General features: G+C 49.2%; 2 protein-coding genes across 12 annotated transcripts in view; one reads left to right on the forward strand and one right to left on the reverse strand.

Moving 5' to 3' along the window:
- Positions 1-1,684: 1,684 nt before the first annotated feature.
- ogfrl1 (opioid growth factor receptor-like 1) lies at positions 1,685-10,263 on the reverse strand. Of its 11 annotated transcripts, none has more exons than XM_084021461.1 (9): positions 9,867-10,263; positions 8,276-8,362; positions 8,022-8,100; positions 7,843-7,921; positions 7,024-7,090; positions 5,743-5,888; positions 4,177-5,151; positions 2,910-4,131; positions 1,685-2,799 (listed from the first exon to the last, which is right to left on the reverse strand). In XM_084021461.1, the coding sequence occupies exons 1-7, from the start codon at positions 10,038-10,040 to the stop codon at positions 4,617-4,619; spliced, it is 1,167 nt and encodes a 388-aa protein (XP_083877587.1). In that variant the 5' UTR covers positions 10,041-10,263; the 3' UTR covers positions 1,685-2,799; positions 2,910-4,131; positions 4,177-4,616. The 11 variants fall into 11 exon arrangements, with proteins under 11 accessions (XP_083877587.1, XP_083877590.1, XP_083877592.1 ...); XM_084021464.1 differs by having other exon boundaries at positions 2,910-3,204; positions 3,339-5,151; XM_084021466.1 differs by having other exon boundaries at positions 2,910-3,139; positions 3,182-5,151.
- A 743-nt stretch (positions 10,264-11,006) lies between these two features.
- The window catches only part of slc1a4 (solute carrier family 1 member 4), a 12,546-nt gene continuing 5,039 nt past the window's right edge, over positions 11,007-18,513 (forward strand). Inside the window, exons 1-3 of the mRNA XM_084021439.1 lie at positions 11,007-11,978; positions 16,914-16,956; positions 18,176-18,241. Coding sequence (XP_083877565.1) covers positions 11,470-11,978; positions 16,914-16,956; positions 18,176-18,241 — 618 coding nt within the window. The 5' untranslated portion in view covers positions 11,007-11,469. The remainder of the gene's footprint in view (positions 11,979-16,913; positions 16,957-18,175; positions 18,242-18,513) is intronic.

Here is an 18,513-nt window from a genome sequence, read left to right on the forward strand (position 1 = left end):
TTTGAATGTGGTGAAGTGTCTCTTTAAAGGCTCAGCGGTCTGCTGACCCCGACAGGAAGTGGAAGTCGAGAGGACAGGAAGCACGTTGGAGACGCCATCTGTTGTTGTTGGGCAACGGTGTAAATAAAGAGCCGGGCAGCAACACACACACAAACGCACACAAAGAGCTGAAGCATCAGAATGAACCTGACAACCAGGAGGCAACCTTAACTGTCATTCTCTCTGCTGGCCACCAGGGGGCGACTCCTCTCTGGTTGTATAGAAGTCTATGAGAAAATGGTCCTACTTCTCTCTGCTGGCCACCAGGGGGCGACTCCTCTCTGGTTGTATAGAAGTCTATGAGAAAATGGTCCTACTTCTCTCTGCTGGCCACCAGGGGGCGACTCCTTTCTGGTTGTATAGAAGTCTATGAGAAAATGGTCCTACTTCTCTCTGCTGGCCACCAGGGGGCGACTCCTCTCTGGTTGTATAGAAGTCTATGAGAAAATGGTCCTACTTCTCTCTGCTGGCCACCAGGGGGCGACTCCTCTCTGGTTGTATAGAAGTCTATGAGAAAATGGTCCTACTTCTCTCTTGATGTATTATCTCAGTAAACATTGTAAACATGAGTTTATGGTCTCAATCTCTAGTTTCAAGTCTTCTTCAATCCAGCATGATGTTCATTTAGTACATTATGGTCCATTTAGAGTCCACCAGACCAGAAAGCAGGGGATGCTTTAGGGGCGGGGCTTACATGCTGATTGACAGGTCGCTAACATGCTACCAATGCTAGTTAGCTACTAAGACGAATTTAACACTTAGCTGTAAAGTTGACCTTGAATTATAGATCTTCAATCTCCAGCTTCAACACCAGAATCCACATGGATCCAGATCCAGTAAGGCTGCTGCTCCACGTACATGATGGGAGGAGGACCTCAGTGGTCCTGACGTTAAGTATTTATAGACAGGCAGAGGTGGCCCGGCCCTCCGAGGACCCTGAACCAGCCACCATGTTGGGGTCTAGTCTGCGGTACTCTGACCCCAGATGGACTGACTCCGGAGAAACTTCTCTGTTGTTGAACAGGTAAGCTAACGGTAGCTAACAGTCACATAAGCTATCAAACAACTGTTGCTACGACTTGTTAGCAGCTAACATTCAGTTCTTTATGCTGTGATGGAATGATCCTTGAAAACACTTGAATTTTAGTGTGGTGTTTTCAAGGTTTGAAAAGTGCTTGGATTTAGAATAAAGGTCTTGGATGTAGAATAAAGGTGTATAAATGTGTGTTGTATGTGATGACATCTATGATAGAACAGAGAAAAGAAGATCTCCATATTTGAGGGACTGAAAACAGCATTTTCTGACATTTCTTTATGAAAAATGACTTTTGATGATGAACAGATGATGAAAATAGTTGGTGATTATATTTCTGTGGATCTGTTAGTGGAATTAGTTTTCCTTTCATTTGTGGTCCTTCTGTAAAAAGCCGTCTCCAAACATCATGTTGGTTGTTTAGAGGACAATAACATCTCATTTAATGTGATGAACAAGTGACATAATAAGTAGACTGAATACTGACCATTGGATTGATACAAATATGGAGTTTACCACAGCTGGAAGGTGCTGGAAAAGCATGGGAATGCACCTGGAAATGCTTGGAAAGGTGCTTGAATTGTGTTCAAAGATGTTTACAGACGACAAGTATGAATCCACAAGTTTTATTTGAGTTCAATGTGGCAGATTTCACATTTCAGGGTAAAAGTTGTGTCGTCGACGTCCAGCAGAGAGAATATTCATCTACGAGACAATCACATCGTTATCAATCAGCCAGATACAAACTATTTCAAGTATTATATATAATGAAGCTCCTGCTGTTCCGTACATTAATACTGTGTATGATTATAATGCAACAATAGTGTAAATATAAAAATGCTGTACAAAGACCAGGATGTAAGGAAACCAGTTGGGAAACGCAGAGGAACAAATACAAAAAAAAGGCACTTAAGAGTTTCAGATATACACACACACATACATGTGTGTGTGTGTGTGTGTACACGTACAGTAAAGATTCAGATACTTGAGCCCATGTCACATATTCACCTGAAGAAAAGTTATTTTACAATTATATCAGATATTGGATCAGACAAACTTGGCTGAAGGAGGAAGGAGGCCGTCGTCTTCCTCACATGGCTTTTTATTATCAAACTGAATGAATCTGAGTCCTCATTGGCTGTACGTACACGGCCCTACGGTGATATGAATCTGATTATCATTAATAATAAGCTCTCAAACAGGAAGACACAGTTCGTCAAACGTACGGAGGCTTTAAGGCAACAAAACGCAGCTGAAAAGGTTTGGATCTGCCCGTCAGCTACGTGACCTTTGACCTGCTGTCTGGATTCATAATCATATTGCCGTCCCAGCATGCAACACTGCTGTGTGCTGAAGGAACCGTCATCCCGACGCTTCAACGCCAGTTAAAATAAGTTAAAGGTTAAAAACCTGACTGGGAAGGCGAAGACAACCTCAACATATTTTCCCATCAGGCCCATCAGGTTCCCTCTAGTCACCAGGGTCGGTTCCCTCAAGTCACCGCGATCGGTTCCCTCTAGTCACCACAGTCGGTTCCATCTAGTCACCAGGGTCGGTTCCCTCTAGTCACCAGGGTCGGTTCCCTCAAGTCACCGCGATCGGTTCCCTCTAGTCACCACAGTCGGTTCCATCTAGTCACCAGGGTCGGTTCCCTCAAGTCACCGCGATCGGTTCCCTCTAGTCAGCTGGGTTCCCTCTTGTCACTGCAGTCGGTTCCCTCTAGTCAGCTGGGTTCCCTCTTGTCACCGCAGTCGGTTCCCTCTGGTCACCGCGCTCGGTTCCCTCTAGCCACGTGCTCGGTTCCCTCTAGCCATCGTGCTCGGTTCCCTCTAGTCACCATGGTCAGTTCCCTCTAGTCGCCACGGTCAGTTCCTTCTTGTCGCCACGGTCGGTTCCCTCTAGTCACCATGGTCAGTTCCCTCTAGTCGCCACGGTCAGTTCCTTCTTGTCGCCGCGGTCGGTTCCCTCTAGTCACCGCAGTCGGTTCCCTCTAGTCACCGTGCTCGGTTCCCTCTAGTTGCCGCAGTCGGTTCCCTCTAGTCACCAGGGTTGGTTCCCTCTAGTCACCTCCCTTCCCTCTAGTCACCGCAGTCGGTTCCCTCTAGTCACCGCGGTGGGTTCCCTCTAGTCAGCTGGGTTCCCTCTCGTTACCGCGGTCGGTTCCCTCTGGTCACCGCGGTCGGTTCCTCCTGGTCACCGCAATCGGTTCCCTGTAGTCACCGCGGTCGATTCCCTCTAGTCACCGCACTCGGTTCCCTCTAGTCACCGCGGTGGGTTCCCTCTAGTCAGCTGGGTTCCCTCTCGTTACCGCGGTCGGTTCCCTCTGGTCACCGCGGTCGGTTCCTCCTGGTCACCGCAATCGGTTCCCTGTAGTCACCGCGGTCGATTCCCTCTAGTCACCGCACTCGGTTCCCTCTAGTCACCGCGGTCAGTTCCCTCTAGTCAGCTGGGTTCCCTCTCGTTACCGCGGTCGGTTCCCTCTGGTCACCGCGGTCGGTTCCTCCTGGTCACCGCAATCGGTTCCCTGTAGTCACCGCGGTCGATTCCCTCTAGTCACCGCACTCGGTTCCCTCTAGTCACCGCGGTCAGTTCCCTCTCGTCGCTATGGTCAGTTCCCTCTAGTCACCGCGCTCGGTTCCCTCTAGTCGCCGCGGTCGGTTCCCTCTAGTCGCCTTGGTCGACTGGTTAGTGACTCTCCCAGAGTCACTAACTAGTCGGGTAGATTTGAACGACCTTCAGCAACCTTCAGCTGCTTAAAATTAGACAAACAAGGGATTAAAAAAAAACAAAATATTGCTGTGAAGGATTAGCTCCGCCCCTTTTACATTTAAACGTAGGAGCTCCGACGAAGGCTCAGTCTGATGACCAATCGGGAGCTGTGGTGGGAACATGTCAAAATAAGGCAAAACGTTCTGTGATCGTAGCCTCGATGAGGACCCGCGTCTGGGTCTCTACTGGGTCAGGTGGTTTTGGTTAAAGTCGAGCTGAAACGTTGTTAACGAGGGACGGGACAATCTGTTCTCTCCATAAAGATAATATCTTTGCAGGGAGACCATCATCTTGGTTAATATCACCTGATTTAAGATCATCTTGGTTAATATCACCTGATTTAAGATCACCTGATTTAAGATCACCTGGTTTGCGATCATGTGATTGGTTTTCATGATAAAAAGACGTCTTATTTGCGACGCAATACAAATAAAACGTGATTCCGTTGGTTTTTCCTGTGACTGGATGGGATCTCATTGGGTGGACATGAGCAGCTCTGATTGGTTGACGGATGGATGGATGCTGTGATGTTATTGGTTGGTACCAGCTGATGTCATATTGGGTTTTGGGGATGTGATCTAAAAGCGTTTCAGCTCGACTTTAATGTCGATTCAGGAAGTGACATCACACCTCTGTCAGTCCAACTGAAGCCCTTTAACTTGACGGTACGTTTCCGTCTTCAGAAGCTTCACAACTCGAAGAATAACGATTCATTTTAGAAACCAGATGTTTGATGTTCGTTCTCCACCAGCAGGAAACGCCCGGACGGCGCCCCCTACAGGGAGACGATCTCACTGTACTCGCTCCTGTCGCCTCTGGCCCCCGCCATCATCAGTGCTCCCTCCAGGCCCACCATGTTAGCGACAAGTCCCTTCAGCCCACCTCCGGCCGGGTCCAAGTGCAGGGCATCATGGGAAGATGGCGTGGTCCCGCTGCTTGACGGCGAGGTGGCGCTATCGTCCCCTCTCCTCTGTGGCTCTGGTGTCGGAGCCGGGGCTCTGATCCCACTGCTCCCAGCACCCACACTGCCTCCGCCGCCGCCGCCTCGCTTTTTAGGTGGCGGCCCCCAGAGAAAGGCGTGGGCGGGCCTGTAGTGCTGGCGGGCGAAGCGGAGCAGGCGTCGGCGGGTTGCCGGCAGCCGGATGGTGTAGACGAAGTACTCCAGGATGCTGTGTTGCATGCTGGGAAGCGTGGCGTGGCACAGCGACTCCTCCAGGAACAGACGCACCAGCGGGGCCTTGAACGCCTCGTAGCCGAGCTCGCCGAGCGACTTGAGGATGCGAGTGATCCGCAGGTAGTTGTGCTGCGACCTGGAGGAACAAACAGGAAGTCAGCACGTCTTACCATGACTCGGCAAAATGTCTCGATGAAACGTGTCTTGGTGGATGACGCCAGAACAGCGTTAAACAGACGGATGGAGAAGAGGAGGATATAAGAAGTGGTCATCGTCATGGTAACGTTGGCCGGTGGACTACAGATGTCTGTCAGGAACATTTCTTTAACTTATTTTAAATCTTTTAATCTTAAATGTGAAGAAACAAAAATACATTTCCAGCAAATTGCTGTATCTGGATTAAAATCATGACTCGTTAGCTTTAAAATCAGCCCAGTCATCATTAACGAACAGATTTACTGATGGGCGGACTGAGCAGCTGCTTCCTGGAGGGACCGTTATTTTAGGATTTAGATCACAGGCAGCGATCGGAGGGCTGTGATTGGAGGAGGGTGTCGCCGGCAGCGTCATGTGACATTCAGGGGGTCGTTTGGCGGGAAAACACATGAAAGTGTAGAAACGGGAAGTGAAAGAGAGAAAATCCCCTTTTTCACATGTTTATCACACAGTGTGTGTGTGTGTGTGTGTGTGTGTGTGTGTGTGTGTGTGTGTGTGTGTGTGTGTGTACTCATTAAGGTGCTGGAAGCGTTCCCGCCAGTTAGCGGCCCGAGCCACGTTGCCGCTCTTATCCAGCAGTTTGACGCCGTAGAAATCCAACATCAGCGAATACGCCGCCAGGAATCTCCTCTTCGCCTCACGGGTGCTTTGGAATTCCTGACGGGGGTCAAACACAGCAGACCTGAGACTTGGACCACATGTGGACACGCTCACAGAGTCCCGTTCTGTTTTGTGTTTCACAGTCTTTCCAGTGAGCCGGAACGGGTCCAGGACTCTGGTCCCCCTAAATGGAACATGGCCATAACTAAGATGAGATGATCTTTTATTGGTCTGCTGGGACTTGTGTGACAAATATCAAATATGATAGATAAACAGTTAAATAAATATCAAAATAAATAAAATCCTCCCTGTTTCATTGGAAACACGCCGGCGTACGAAGACGGAGACGTTTCAGATCCACTTTGAGGCTAAGGGACGGCAGTTAAATGTTCAGATGTCAGACTTGATTCTGTTTCCATCATCTGATTTATCGACGAACAAATCTTAACGGATGGTTTAGCTTTTCTTACACACAAACGACTCGGAGCAGCTTCAACGTAGCTTTTCTACAAATCCAAATGTTTTTGCACCGTTCTTTAGTGACGTATAAATATGAACATTTAATCACGATGATTCTGCCAAAAATAATTGTGATTCTCGTTATTATCCAGAAAATCATCCAAATGTTTTTGATCGTCCTGAACATTAAGATGAGACGACATATTCTTAGTGAAAAACATAATTTTAAATAAATACATGATAAATAAATAAAAAAGATGTTTCAATCCAACATTAGCGATTATCCCGATGTTTTTTTTTATGGTGATTAAACCCGACATGGTCATGTGACGAGGAAGAGGAGGTTCTCTGGGTCAGCTCCGACCTCACGTCTGTAACAGCCAGAGTATAACAGTGCACTACCAGTTAACGCCACACGGCGGCGCCTCCTTTTGTTTGGTCACTTGATATCACCTTTCTCCCCTAGTGGACTTCCTTGACTTCGGTAAGGTGGACGCTGGTGAAGGCTACAGGTCACAAACTACTTCTTCCTCCGTTTATTGTTTTGCTGAGGGTAATAGTTTATGCCGTGAGACCTGGCTTGTGTCTGTATCTGTGAATAAATGTACAGTGCGGAAATCCCTCCACTTCGTCTCCGGCCTCACAACTTTATTTCGTGCTGGAGCTGAGCTATTAGCATCCGTGGCTAAGCTTCTCGCCAACCCCACGATACACGTCGACCCCGGAGTCTGACCTTGATCTCGTCCTGAGTCAGCTCGTGTGCGTAGAAGTTGAGCCCTTGTTCTCGTAAAGGGAACAGCCTATCAGGGGAGAGGGACAGAAGACAGCAGCCAATGAGAACACACTCTGGGGATGTCACTGTGAACTCATGTTTACAATGTTTACTGAGATAATTCATCAAGAGAGAAGTAGGACCATTTTCTCATAGACTTCTATACAACCAGAGAGGAGTCGCCCCCTGGTGGCCAGCAGAGAGAAGTAGGACCATTTTCTCATAGACTTCTATACAACCAGAGAGGAGTCGCCCCCTGGTGGCCAGCAGAGAGAAGTAGGACCATTTTCTCATAGACTTCTATACAACCAGAGAGGAGTCGCCCCCTGGTGGCCAGCAGAGAGAAGTAGGACCATTTTCTCATAGACTTCTATACAACCAGAGAGGAGTCGCCCCCTGGTGGCCAGCAGAGAGAAGTAGGACCATTTTCTCATAGACTTCTATACAACCAGAGAGGAGTCGCCCCCTGGTGGCCAGCAGAGAGAAGTAGGACCATTTTCTCATAGACTTCTATACAACCAGAGAGGAGTCGCCCCCTGGTGGCCGGCAGAGAGAAGTAGGACCATTTTCTCATAGACTTCTATACAACCAGAGAGGAGTCGCCCCCTGGTGGCCGGCAGAGAGAAGTAGGACCATTTTCTCATAGACTTCTATACAACCAGAGAGGAGTCGCCCCCTGGTGGCCAGCAGAGAGAAGTAGGACCATTTTCTCATAGACTTCTATACAACCAGAGAGGAGTCGCCCCCTGGTGGCCAGCAGAGAGAATGACGGAGGCTCACCACTGGATGTAGGTGTGGTTGTGCTCCAGTTTGTCGTAGTCGCCTCTCCACCCACTCAGAATTTCCTCGATGTAGATACCTGAGGAGGGGCAGCTGGTTAGCTGTGTGTGTGTGTGTGTGTGTGTGTGTGTGTGTGTGTGTGTGTGTGCGTGTGTGCGTGCGTGCGTGCGTGTGCTCACCATCAGGGACTAGAGGGATCTTGTTTAGGTAGAATCGAAGGTTCCGGTACTCGTTTGGCTGCCGGGACTTTCTGTAGTTCTGCAAACACACGCGGAGATCCACCATGACAACGTGATCCTGGTCCCCATGGAAACGGTGACTAGGCGTGGAAAAACCCTCAAACTAGCTGAAACTATCACCTGAACATCCCTGTGTGTGTGTGTGTGTGTGTGTGTGTGTGTGTGTGTGTGTGTGTGTGTGTGTGTGTGTGTACCGGGTAGCTGTGGCGGTATTTGTAGAGATCTCTGGCAGCGTAGAAACTCCTCTTCATCTTTGGACCCGATTCTGGAGACCCCGTCAGCTGAGGGGAGGGAGGAAGGAGGGAGGAGGAGGGAAGGAGTGAAGAGAGGAAGGAGTGAAGAGAGGAAGGAGTGAAGAGAGGAGCTGATTGGAGGTCACTGACTTTGCAGCCGTTTCATTGGACCGTTTTATGTCAGCTGACCCGCCGTCACTACAAAGGGACGCTTGAATCTTGATCTGGTTCCCAGATCAGATCTGGGTCAAGCTGTTGGCTCACTGGGCCACGCCCCCTTTCATTTTTCGTTTCTTTGTTGTTGGTGCATCACACACACTTACACACACACACACACTTACACACACACACACACACACTTACACACACACACACACACACACAAACTTACACACACACACACACTTACACACTTACACACACACACACACACACTTACACACACACACACACACACACACTTACACACACACACACACACACTTACACACACACACACACACACACGCATACACACACACACACACACTTACACACACACACACACACACACACTTACACACACACACACACACACACTTACACACACACACACACTTACACACACACACACACACTTACACACACACACACTTACACACACACACATACACACACACACTTACACACTTACACACACACACACTTACACACACACACACACACTTACACACACACACACTTACACACACACACATACACACACACACTTACACACACACACACTTACACACACACACGGTAACACAACATATTAATTTGGGCTCATTTTCTCACACTTCTATCCATCAGTCGCCTGCTGGTGGCCAGTAGAGAGAAAGCAGCTTTAAGGCACTTCAGGGTTGGCTTCACTTCTCAGAACCAGGTTGCCTGCTGTTGTCTATGAGGATCGGGTTTAATAATAATAATGGTTTGTTTGCAGCTGCTTCTCTGCCTGGAGGACTCACAAGGACCAGGTCTAGAGCTGCCTGCCTGGTGGACTCACAAGGACCAGGTCTAGAGCTGCCTGGTGGACTCACGAGGATCAGGTGCTGCCTGGTGGACTCACAAGGACCCGGTCTAGAGCTGACTGGTGGACTCATGAAGACTAGATCTAGAGCTGCCCGGTGGACTCGCAAGGACTAGGTCAAGAGCTGCCTAGAGGATTCATGAGGACTAGGTCTAGAGCTGCTTGGTGGACTCATGAGGACCAGGTCTAGAGCTTCCTGGTGGACTCACGAGGACCCGGTCTAGAGCTGCCTGGTGGACTCACGAGGACCCGGTCTAGAGCTGCCTGGTGGACTCACGAGGACCCGGTCTCGGGATGAAGTTTGCAGGTTCTGGTGTATTAAATGTGCGTATTTTTGAATGAATTCTGGTCTGCCACGTCAAAGTCCTCCAGCGTCCCTCCGCGTCCCTCCGCGTCCTGGTCAACAATACCCGCTGCAGGTGGCGCACGTTACCGCACCTGGTCCCGGTTCCGTTCCGGTCCTGCCCCCCACCCCCTCCACCGTGTCCTCTGCCCCCCCCCTACCTGCGAGGTCGCGTCCTCGGGGTCCGCGGCGGCCCGCTCGCCCTCTGCCGGGCTGACGGGGTCGGTGACGCCGCCGTCCTCCGGGTCGCTGTCGGAGTCCGACCCCCACGTCGAGTCGCAGTCCTCCACGGTGCTCGGCTCCCTGAAGCGCCAGCTGCCCAGCAGGTTTCCCATTTAAAACACACGCATGCAACACCTGCTCCGTCTGTCGAGCTCCAACACCAGCCTACATCGTTTAGTCCACGACCTTGTAGTCCGGCTCTGCCCCGTAGTCCGGCTCTGCCCCGTAGTCCGGTTTGCAGCGCCGCGTTTTGCTCACATTGTCCTCGGAGCTTTTAAATGGCAGAAATAGGGGAATTTCCAGCTGAGCAGCGATGATGCGCGTTCCTGTATGAGAGATGATCAGTGCCACACACACACACACACACACACACACACACACACACACACACACACACACACACACACACACACACACACACACACACACACACAGCAGGAGGAGTGAGTCTTAAAGGTACAGGCGCTCACGTGCTGCCGTTATAAAGGGTTTGATATGAATTATTAGTTATCATATTTATTATTCACTTTTAGATATTCTATGGGGGACCACAGATGGTCTCTGGTTCCTCCACATGGTCTGGTCTGGTCTGGTCTGGTCCACTTCTTATATGTTTACAACATATTAATAACAAATCTAGCGAGAATGATATTTTTGTCTTCATGTATTTCATGTTTTGAATCTTTGTTCCTCTGAAGGCATTTCTAACTCTTTTATCCTCCAAATCCTGTTGCGTCGTGGCGTTAATCGCTCTCTATACGTTGCCCCGGTAACGCAGCATCAGCACCAGAAGTGATCATGTGACAGGAGAGAAACAGAAACGCTTTAATGACACAGTTAGGTTTTGACTCACAGATTAAACAGATTAAATATGTGAACAGATGTCTTATTGATTTACTGACAATCTTCTGTAAAGCTGCTGCGTCTAAATATTCCAACATTCCCTGTCGGTCCCGGTCTTCTTGACTCTCCTCCCCCATCAGGACCAAAACCACAGCAGCACTTCCGGGAGTCCGGGACCCCCACTGACACTCAAACCCACCACTTCACTGAACTCCCTTTGATTTGAACGTTTTGTTTGCACATTCCTGTACAGCTGTTATTGATCAACCATCCCTCACTGTATGTCTCTTTGTTTATTGTATGTGTACATTGATGCCCCTTCTTCACTCATAATGAATCTGGATCGGATCCTGGACCACCAGGAGGCGCTCGTGCACAAAGACCCTGAATCACAGCAGGTGGAATCATCTCCAGCAGCAGCGCGTCCGGCAATCCTCCGCGATCTTGCATCATTTGCTCTCTATACAAAGCGCCGGCTGTAGTGCGCATGCGCCGCTGTCCCTGTGTCGTCGCTCGCTCTCCATTGGCTCCCTGGCCGCCCTGCTCTCGCGCCGCACCGGACCAGCCTTCACACACACGCACACACAGCGTTGACTGACGCGCGTCGGACGTGTCCACCTCGCTGCCGCCGGAACCAGGACTCGGACCCCCACGCGCTCAGAACCAGGACTCGGACCCCCCCACGCGCTCAGAACGGTGATGGAGAAGAAGAGTGAGATCAACGGGCACGCGCTGCCCGGTGGCGCGGCGTCCACCGAGCGGATGGTGGCGAGGAGCGCGCGGAGGCGCGTCGCGGAGACGCTGCTGATCTTCCTGAGGAAGAACCTGCTGGTGATCATGACGGTGTCCGGGGTCCTGGTGGGCGTCGGGCTCGGGATGCTGGTCCGCAGCATGGACCTGACCCGCGCGCAGATGACCTACTTCGCGTTCCCCGGGGAGATGCTGCTCCGGATGCTGAAGATGATCATCCTGCCGCTGGTCGTCTGCAGCCTCGTGTCCGGCGCCGCCAGCCTGGACACGCGCTCCCTGGGCAAGCTGGGGGGCATCGCGGTGGGCTACTTCCTAGTGACCACGCTGATCGCCTCGGGCATCGGGGTCGCCCTCGCCTTCATCATCAAACCCGGCGTGGGCGCCGGGTCCCTGAGTCTGGGTCTGGAGAGCGTCAGCAAAGACAAGGAGACAGCGGACTCGTTTCTGGACCTGGCCAGGTAACCCACTCTGTACCCGCCTGTGGTTCCGGTTCTTTGTGGGGCAGGCGTGGGAACTCCGGTCTGTTAGGCGCATGAGTGACTTCACACGCACGCTCAGCGACGCTGACTGGTGTGTAGCAAGAACCGCATGCACGCAATGATTTGCAGGGGCTAAAGTGCCTTAAAGCTGAATTCTTTCTGCTGGCCACCAGGGGGCGACTCCTCTCTGGTTGTATAGAAGTCTATGAGAAAATGGTCCTACTTCTCTCTGCTGGCCACCAGGGGGCGACTCCTCTCTGGTTGTATAGAAGTCTATGAGAAAATGGTCCTACTTCTCTCTGCTGGCCACCAGGGGGTTGTATAGAAGTCTATGAGAAAATGGTCCTACTTCTCTCTGCTGGCCACCAGGGGGCGACTCCTCTCTGGTTGTATAGAAGTCTATGAGAAAATGGTCCTACTTCTCTCTGCTGGCCACCAGGGGGCGACTCCTCTCTGGTTGTATAGAAGTCTATGAGAAAATGGTCCTACTTCTCTCTGCTGGCCACCAGGGGGCGACTCCTCTCTGGTTGTATAGAAGTCTATGAGAAAATGGTCCTACTTCTCTCTTGATGTATTATCTCAGTAAACATTGTAAACATGAGTTTATGGTCTCAATCTCTAGTTTCAGGTCTTCTTCAATCCAGCATGATGTTCATTTAGTACATTATGGTGTTCCAATCATTACATTGGTGGTTCGATTCCCGGCTCCTCCAATGTAGAGTGTAAAGTTCTTGGCTCCCGTAGAAATGCAGCTCCAAATAGACCATAAAGCAGCTTCACATCAGAATCCACATGGATCCAGATCCAGTAAGGCTCTGCCGTTTTGTGATCGTCAGATCCGCCCGTTGCTCCTCCGCAGTCCAAAAATGGTCACTTCCTTCTACTGGTTGCAAAAAAAAATCCTAAAACGACGACAGTACCCGCATAAACGAATGATTCTGAGTCTGATGAACAATAAAGTTTTCTGAATCACAATCTCACTATCAGAAATAGCCGACAGCGCCACATCAGGGAGATAACACACGGAGGTAACCTTCTGGCAGCACTCGGTGAAATGAAAACAAAGATATGGGTGGAGCTCGAGAAGCCATGACGTCATGACAAAGATGCTGCTTACTGCTAGCTAGATCGACCCATGTCTCCATCAGCTGATTCATCTGGAACGAACAGCAGAATGTACATGAGGACGTGAAAGTAGAGCTGACGGGGAGAGGAGATGGTGTAGCCATGGCAACGGGGACACAGCGTCCCTAAGAGAACGGCAATGTGATTGTTTCACTTTCTTAATTCTTACTTATGAAGAAAGCTGTCAGCTGCTGTAATTCAACATATTTATTGGAACGCCCTCTAGTGGACAGGAAGTAAAACAGCCTGTGTAGTTAATATTAATAATAGGCTGAATTTGAGCATTAAATCTTTAAATATAATTTGAATATTGAAAAAAATATGGAATGAAATTGGAATAGTATTACAGAAGAACATTGACAGCTCTAGACGACGATGGATGAAATGCCAAACTGGAGGCTTCAAAACCGATTGGTGACATCTCCATGACGACGTCCACTTCCTGTCTGAGTCGTGCATCGTGGATCAGGTCGGCCTCCAGCACCATGGAGGATGTTTATTCAGGGTTAGAGGGAATATGTATTTAGATTGATATTTGTGGATGGATGGTGTGTACTGTCCCTTTATGGCGACGCTGGAGAGCCACTTCATCCTGCTTCTCTTCTGCTTTGTCTCGTGAGTGGAGAAGTCAAAGCAGCATGGTGGACGCCATTATTACATTCACCACCACGTATTTAGGTCCAGAAAATACCGGCTAGTTCAGAAACCCCTCCAGGAGGACTCCTTTCAGAGGTTCCCACAGGGGGGGGGGGGGCTGGCAGCAGCTGCTGGAAGAGCTGGTGTATTTTAAGGAGGAGGGGGGGGGGGGGGGGGTGGAGGGGAAACTAAACCCCCATGATCCTCTGCTGTCAGCAGTTCTCCCTTATCTCTCAGCAGCAGGTGGACTTGCTGGTTTTAGTTCCCAGTTTGGGACTCAGACTTTAGACTGGAAACCAGTTGATCAGTTGAGTGAAGCCATTACTGAAGTGCCTTAAACTGTCATTCTCCCTGCTGGCCACCAGGGGGCGACTCCTCTCTGTTTGTATATTATGGTCCATTTAGAGTCCACCAGACCAGAAAGCAGGGGATGCTTTTTGTCTGTGTGACAATATCATTGATTTCTTCTGCACACAAAGATTCCTCTACTGGGATATTATATTCTAAATATGGATCAGATGTAATCTGGTGCACTGTTGTAGACTCATGAAGACTCACCTTGGGTTTAATACTTAATTAATTTGTATTTACAGTCGTATCACAGCACCAGTTATCTGAGGACACTTTCCACATGAAGATTAATAAATGACCGATCGTGTTATCAACCAAAGATCACCGTTAACTAAAGGTCAAGATTAACTAAAGGTCAAGCTTGAAGAATGTTTCACGGGTGAAACATTCTTCTGTAAACTTGAGGTTCCACCTGATCTTCCCTTTTCTAGGTTTCTTGCCTCACAACCTGGAATTGAAATAGATTATTATTATATTGTGAGGGACAAACACTGAAAAGCATAATAAGTGACATCACTTGTTAAATGAAGTGCAACCTGTGGAAGTTACCCAGAATGCACCTGGGACACTGAACAACGTGATCTTATTCATTTTTTACAAAAACAATCTAAGTTAACTGCGTTTAAAGTGAATATTTGGGACGTTTTGCGTGTCTCTCTCGTTATATATAAAATAAATAAGCTGGAAAACCGACTTCAATAATCACATTTCCATCCAGGTCGAGTCAGAGTTCTTTGTATGAATATCATAATTTAAAGCTTCGTCTCTGAATCCTCCATGAGAACGGTTTCCTACGACAGCACCACGGCATGGTCATGGTGGGTCTGTTGGGATCCGTTGGGATCCATTGGGATCCGGCGTGGAGGCCGCGGGCCGATTCCACGGATCTGTGTGTGTGTTGGAAGTTCAGCCTCGCTGGACTCTGTATTGTGCAAAGAAACATAGGGTGCAGTCGAATAGTCAAAAAATAAGGTCCTAACTCCTATTCCTATCTCCTATTCCTTGACCTCTGGGGAAAACGTCACGGGGTTAAGGAAAGGCGATAGGAGAACGCAAAAGGATTTAGGAAAAGTCGACCGCGGTGTTCAGAGAATCCGACCGGACTTTCACTAAGCTACGTCATTATATCGCGGCCGCTGATGATTGACAGCTGATGATCGGCACCGGTGATTGACGTGCGTCTGCGCTGGAGAAACTACAATAATGGACTACAAAAAACGCATCGTCCACTTCTCCACATGTTGGTTTTATCAACAGCTGGTTCACTGACCGGCTTCAGTCCAGCAGCTCCTCCTTGTTTGACCGTTTTATTTACGTTTCATTTGTGGTTTTAGTTTCGTTTTTGTCAAACATTTGTAACATGATTGAAATAAATAAAAAAAAAACATTCAATTATTATCACTGTCCACACATTTATTATCACTATTCCAATGACTATATGTCTGCATGAAAGTCATTGTTAAATATATAAATGCACATATCGTTTGTTTTCATGAACGGCCGAGGTGTGCGGCACTTTAAATGTTGCTCTCGCTAAGAATTGTGGGTCGGCGTAATCTCCTTTCCTATCGCATAGGAAGGTCCGTTGCATCCTATGCTAAAGGAGCTCTGAAAGGAAGCATTGGAGCTCCTTTCCTTTGCATTTAGAGAATCCGAACAGCTCTTATCATGGCGGCCACTTGTTTACTTCCGGGTCACTTCTTCAGTTAGGAACCTTCCTAAGCAAAAAAGACTATTCGACTGCACCCACAGACTTTGCTCTCCTCTGTTCCCACAGCCGTTGAGCCACGACCTCCGACAAGCTCCGCCTTTGGTCCGACTGCTGCCCTGACTGGCCGGCGTGTCAGCTGACTGGCCGGCGTGTCAGCTGACTGGCCGGCGTGTCAGCTGATCATGCCGTCCCTTGGACGCGTCTCCGTCTCACAGAGCTGATAAGAATCGTTCGGTTACATTCTCGTTTCTCAACCAGTAAACCAGGTTTCCTGCCGTCACATGAGAGAGATGAGGGTCTGGATTAACCCAGAGACCAGAGACCCCCTCCCTCTCTTCTCTCTGAGGCCTGCTTTATTTAAACCTGTTGCATAACAACTTGATTTGATCATTAAATTAAGCCAAACATCATTCAGGATCCCTTTAATTAAAGGTTCTTCAGTACGTAGACCGCCGTGTTTCTGACGTTCTGCTGGTTCTTTACATTCAACAGAAACTAGAGATTGAGACCATAAACTCATGTTTACAATGTTTACTGAGATAATACATCAAGAGAGAAGTAGGACCATTTTCTCATAGACTTCTATACAACCAGAGAGGAGTCGCCCCCTGGTGGCCAGCAGAGAGAAGTAGGACCATTTTCTCATAGACTTCTATACAACCAGAGAGGAGTCGCCCCCTGGTGGCCAGCAGAGAGAAGTAGGACCATTTTCTCATAGACTTCTATACAACCAGAGAGGAGTCGCCCCCTGGTGGCCAGCAGAGAGAAGTAGGACCATTTTCTCATAGACTTCTATACAACCAGAGAGGAGTCGCCCCCTGGTGGCCAGCAGAGAGAACCTGACTGAACTCGATGACAGAAGGGAAACTGAGAGTAAATGATTTGAACCCTCCAGGACTCTGTAAACCCAGCTGAGACCTCGGGGATTGTGTTTTCAACAATAGATAACCAGACGGTAGATCAGTGCCAGACCAGCTGCTCCGTCAGGTGGACTTGATCCCTGGAGAGCCGCCAGACTGTGTGATGACAAACTGGCCTGAGAACAGTTTCTCCTGTTCTTCTAACTCTCTCTTTCTCTCTTTCCCTCCCAGGAATCTCTTCCCGTCTAACTTGGTGGCTGCTGCTTTCCGTTCTGTGAGTTCACTTTATTTCCCACAAATCCTCCTCATGGATAGGGTCCCTCCTCGCCATCGCTCATTGAGTTTACGCCGACGCCGCTCCACGTTCATTACCGGCGGCTGTAAATCTCCGAGAGCCTCATCGGGCCTCTCAATGAGGCGGCAGCTCCCAATGGAGACCAAAAAAACCTGCTTCCTTTGCTTGTCCCCCCGTTGCCATGGCGAAACCATTCCATTCCAGCCAGCCTAGCAACCCCGGCTCGCCTCGCTGCTCTCCAACGCAGCCAGCTCTGCTTCCTAGAATCATGATGGCGGCGGCTAAAATAAGAAGCAGGAAAGTTCAATATTTGGGGATGCAGGGACACACACACACACACACACACACACACACACACTGAACCTGCACAAACTCACTCACGGCTCGGTGACTTCACACGGCAGGAAGTGGCGTTCTCAAAGTGCAGCGAGGTCACAGGGTTGAACATCCAGCCGACCAACTGGTGGAGCGAGTCCAGCAGTGGATCGAACCAAGAGAAGGGGGGGGGGGATTCAGACCTTTAGAGAAGCGTGACATTCAGCCTATAGGGGGCGCTGGCTGTTAGTTTTTTATGGTTGTGGTGCTGCAGCACGACTCAGAACAAGAACCTTCATCCTGCAGGACCTCGTTAAGGTCCTTAGGGTGATGATGTTGATGCTTATTGTTGCTTTTATTCATATGAGGACAGACTGTCATCTTATGGGTGTTTATGGATCGGGCGGTTGGGCTAAGATGCTAGCGGTAGCTTTCACTTGTCATAGAGGAAGTAAACAAGTTGCTTTACCGGATGTTTGTCGTTGCTATGACAACAAGTTTTCTCTGAATATTGCCCCCCTCTCTCGGCTCCGTGTTTTTTTCAGTGGCCCTGATGATGTTAACATGAACACGCTGTTTGTTTTTGAAATGGCAGAATTCAACCGAACGCTCGCGTTGCGGCGACTCGAGTCGACGCGCTAAAGTAGAAAGACGCTGGTGCAGAATAAGATTGCGACTTGGCTGAAATTGAAGTCATGTGATTGATCAGCTGATATTCCCATCATGAAGACAGATATTTAGATGAATATATTTTCTTCTGCTCTGTTTAACGGTGAATTACAGACATTTTATCGTCTTTATTTTATTCTACTTCATTCACATTTCTTTTGTTTGTGAGTCTCGTTGTCGAGAACGTACTAAACTTCCACTTCCTGTGTTGCAGTACGCCACCGACTACAAGATGGTCGCCGTGGGCAACGACACCAACGGGACGGCTTTTTACCAGAAGGTACGCACGTCAGGGTCGTTACTTAAATTTAATTCAACAGGGAGAAGAAAACCGGTTCAGGTTTACAGGTTTACAGGTTTCAGGTCTCTGCTGGTCCGGCTGTAAACCAGACCCGTCTGTCCTGTGAGCTCTCAGGCAGAGGCGCTTGCGGCGGCGTTGGCCGGGTCAGCCTGACCCAGCACAGACCATCAGACCGGGAGGAAGATAATGTGTCAATGGAACACTTGGATCCTTGATGAGGTCTTGGATGAGCTGCTTTGACTGGACCCTAA

Source organism: Eutrigla gurnardus, assembly GCF_963514095.1.
Source record: "Eutrigla gurnardus genome assembly, chromosome: 11".
Classification (NCBI taxonomy): domain Eukaryota; kingdom Metazoa; phylum Chordata; class Actinopteri; order Perciformes; family Triglidae; genus Eutrigla; species Eutrigla gurnardus.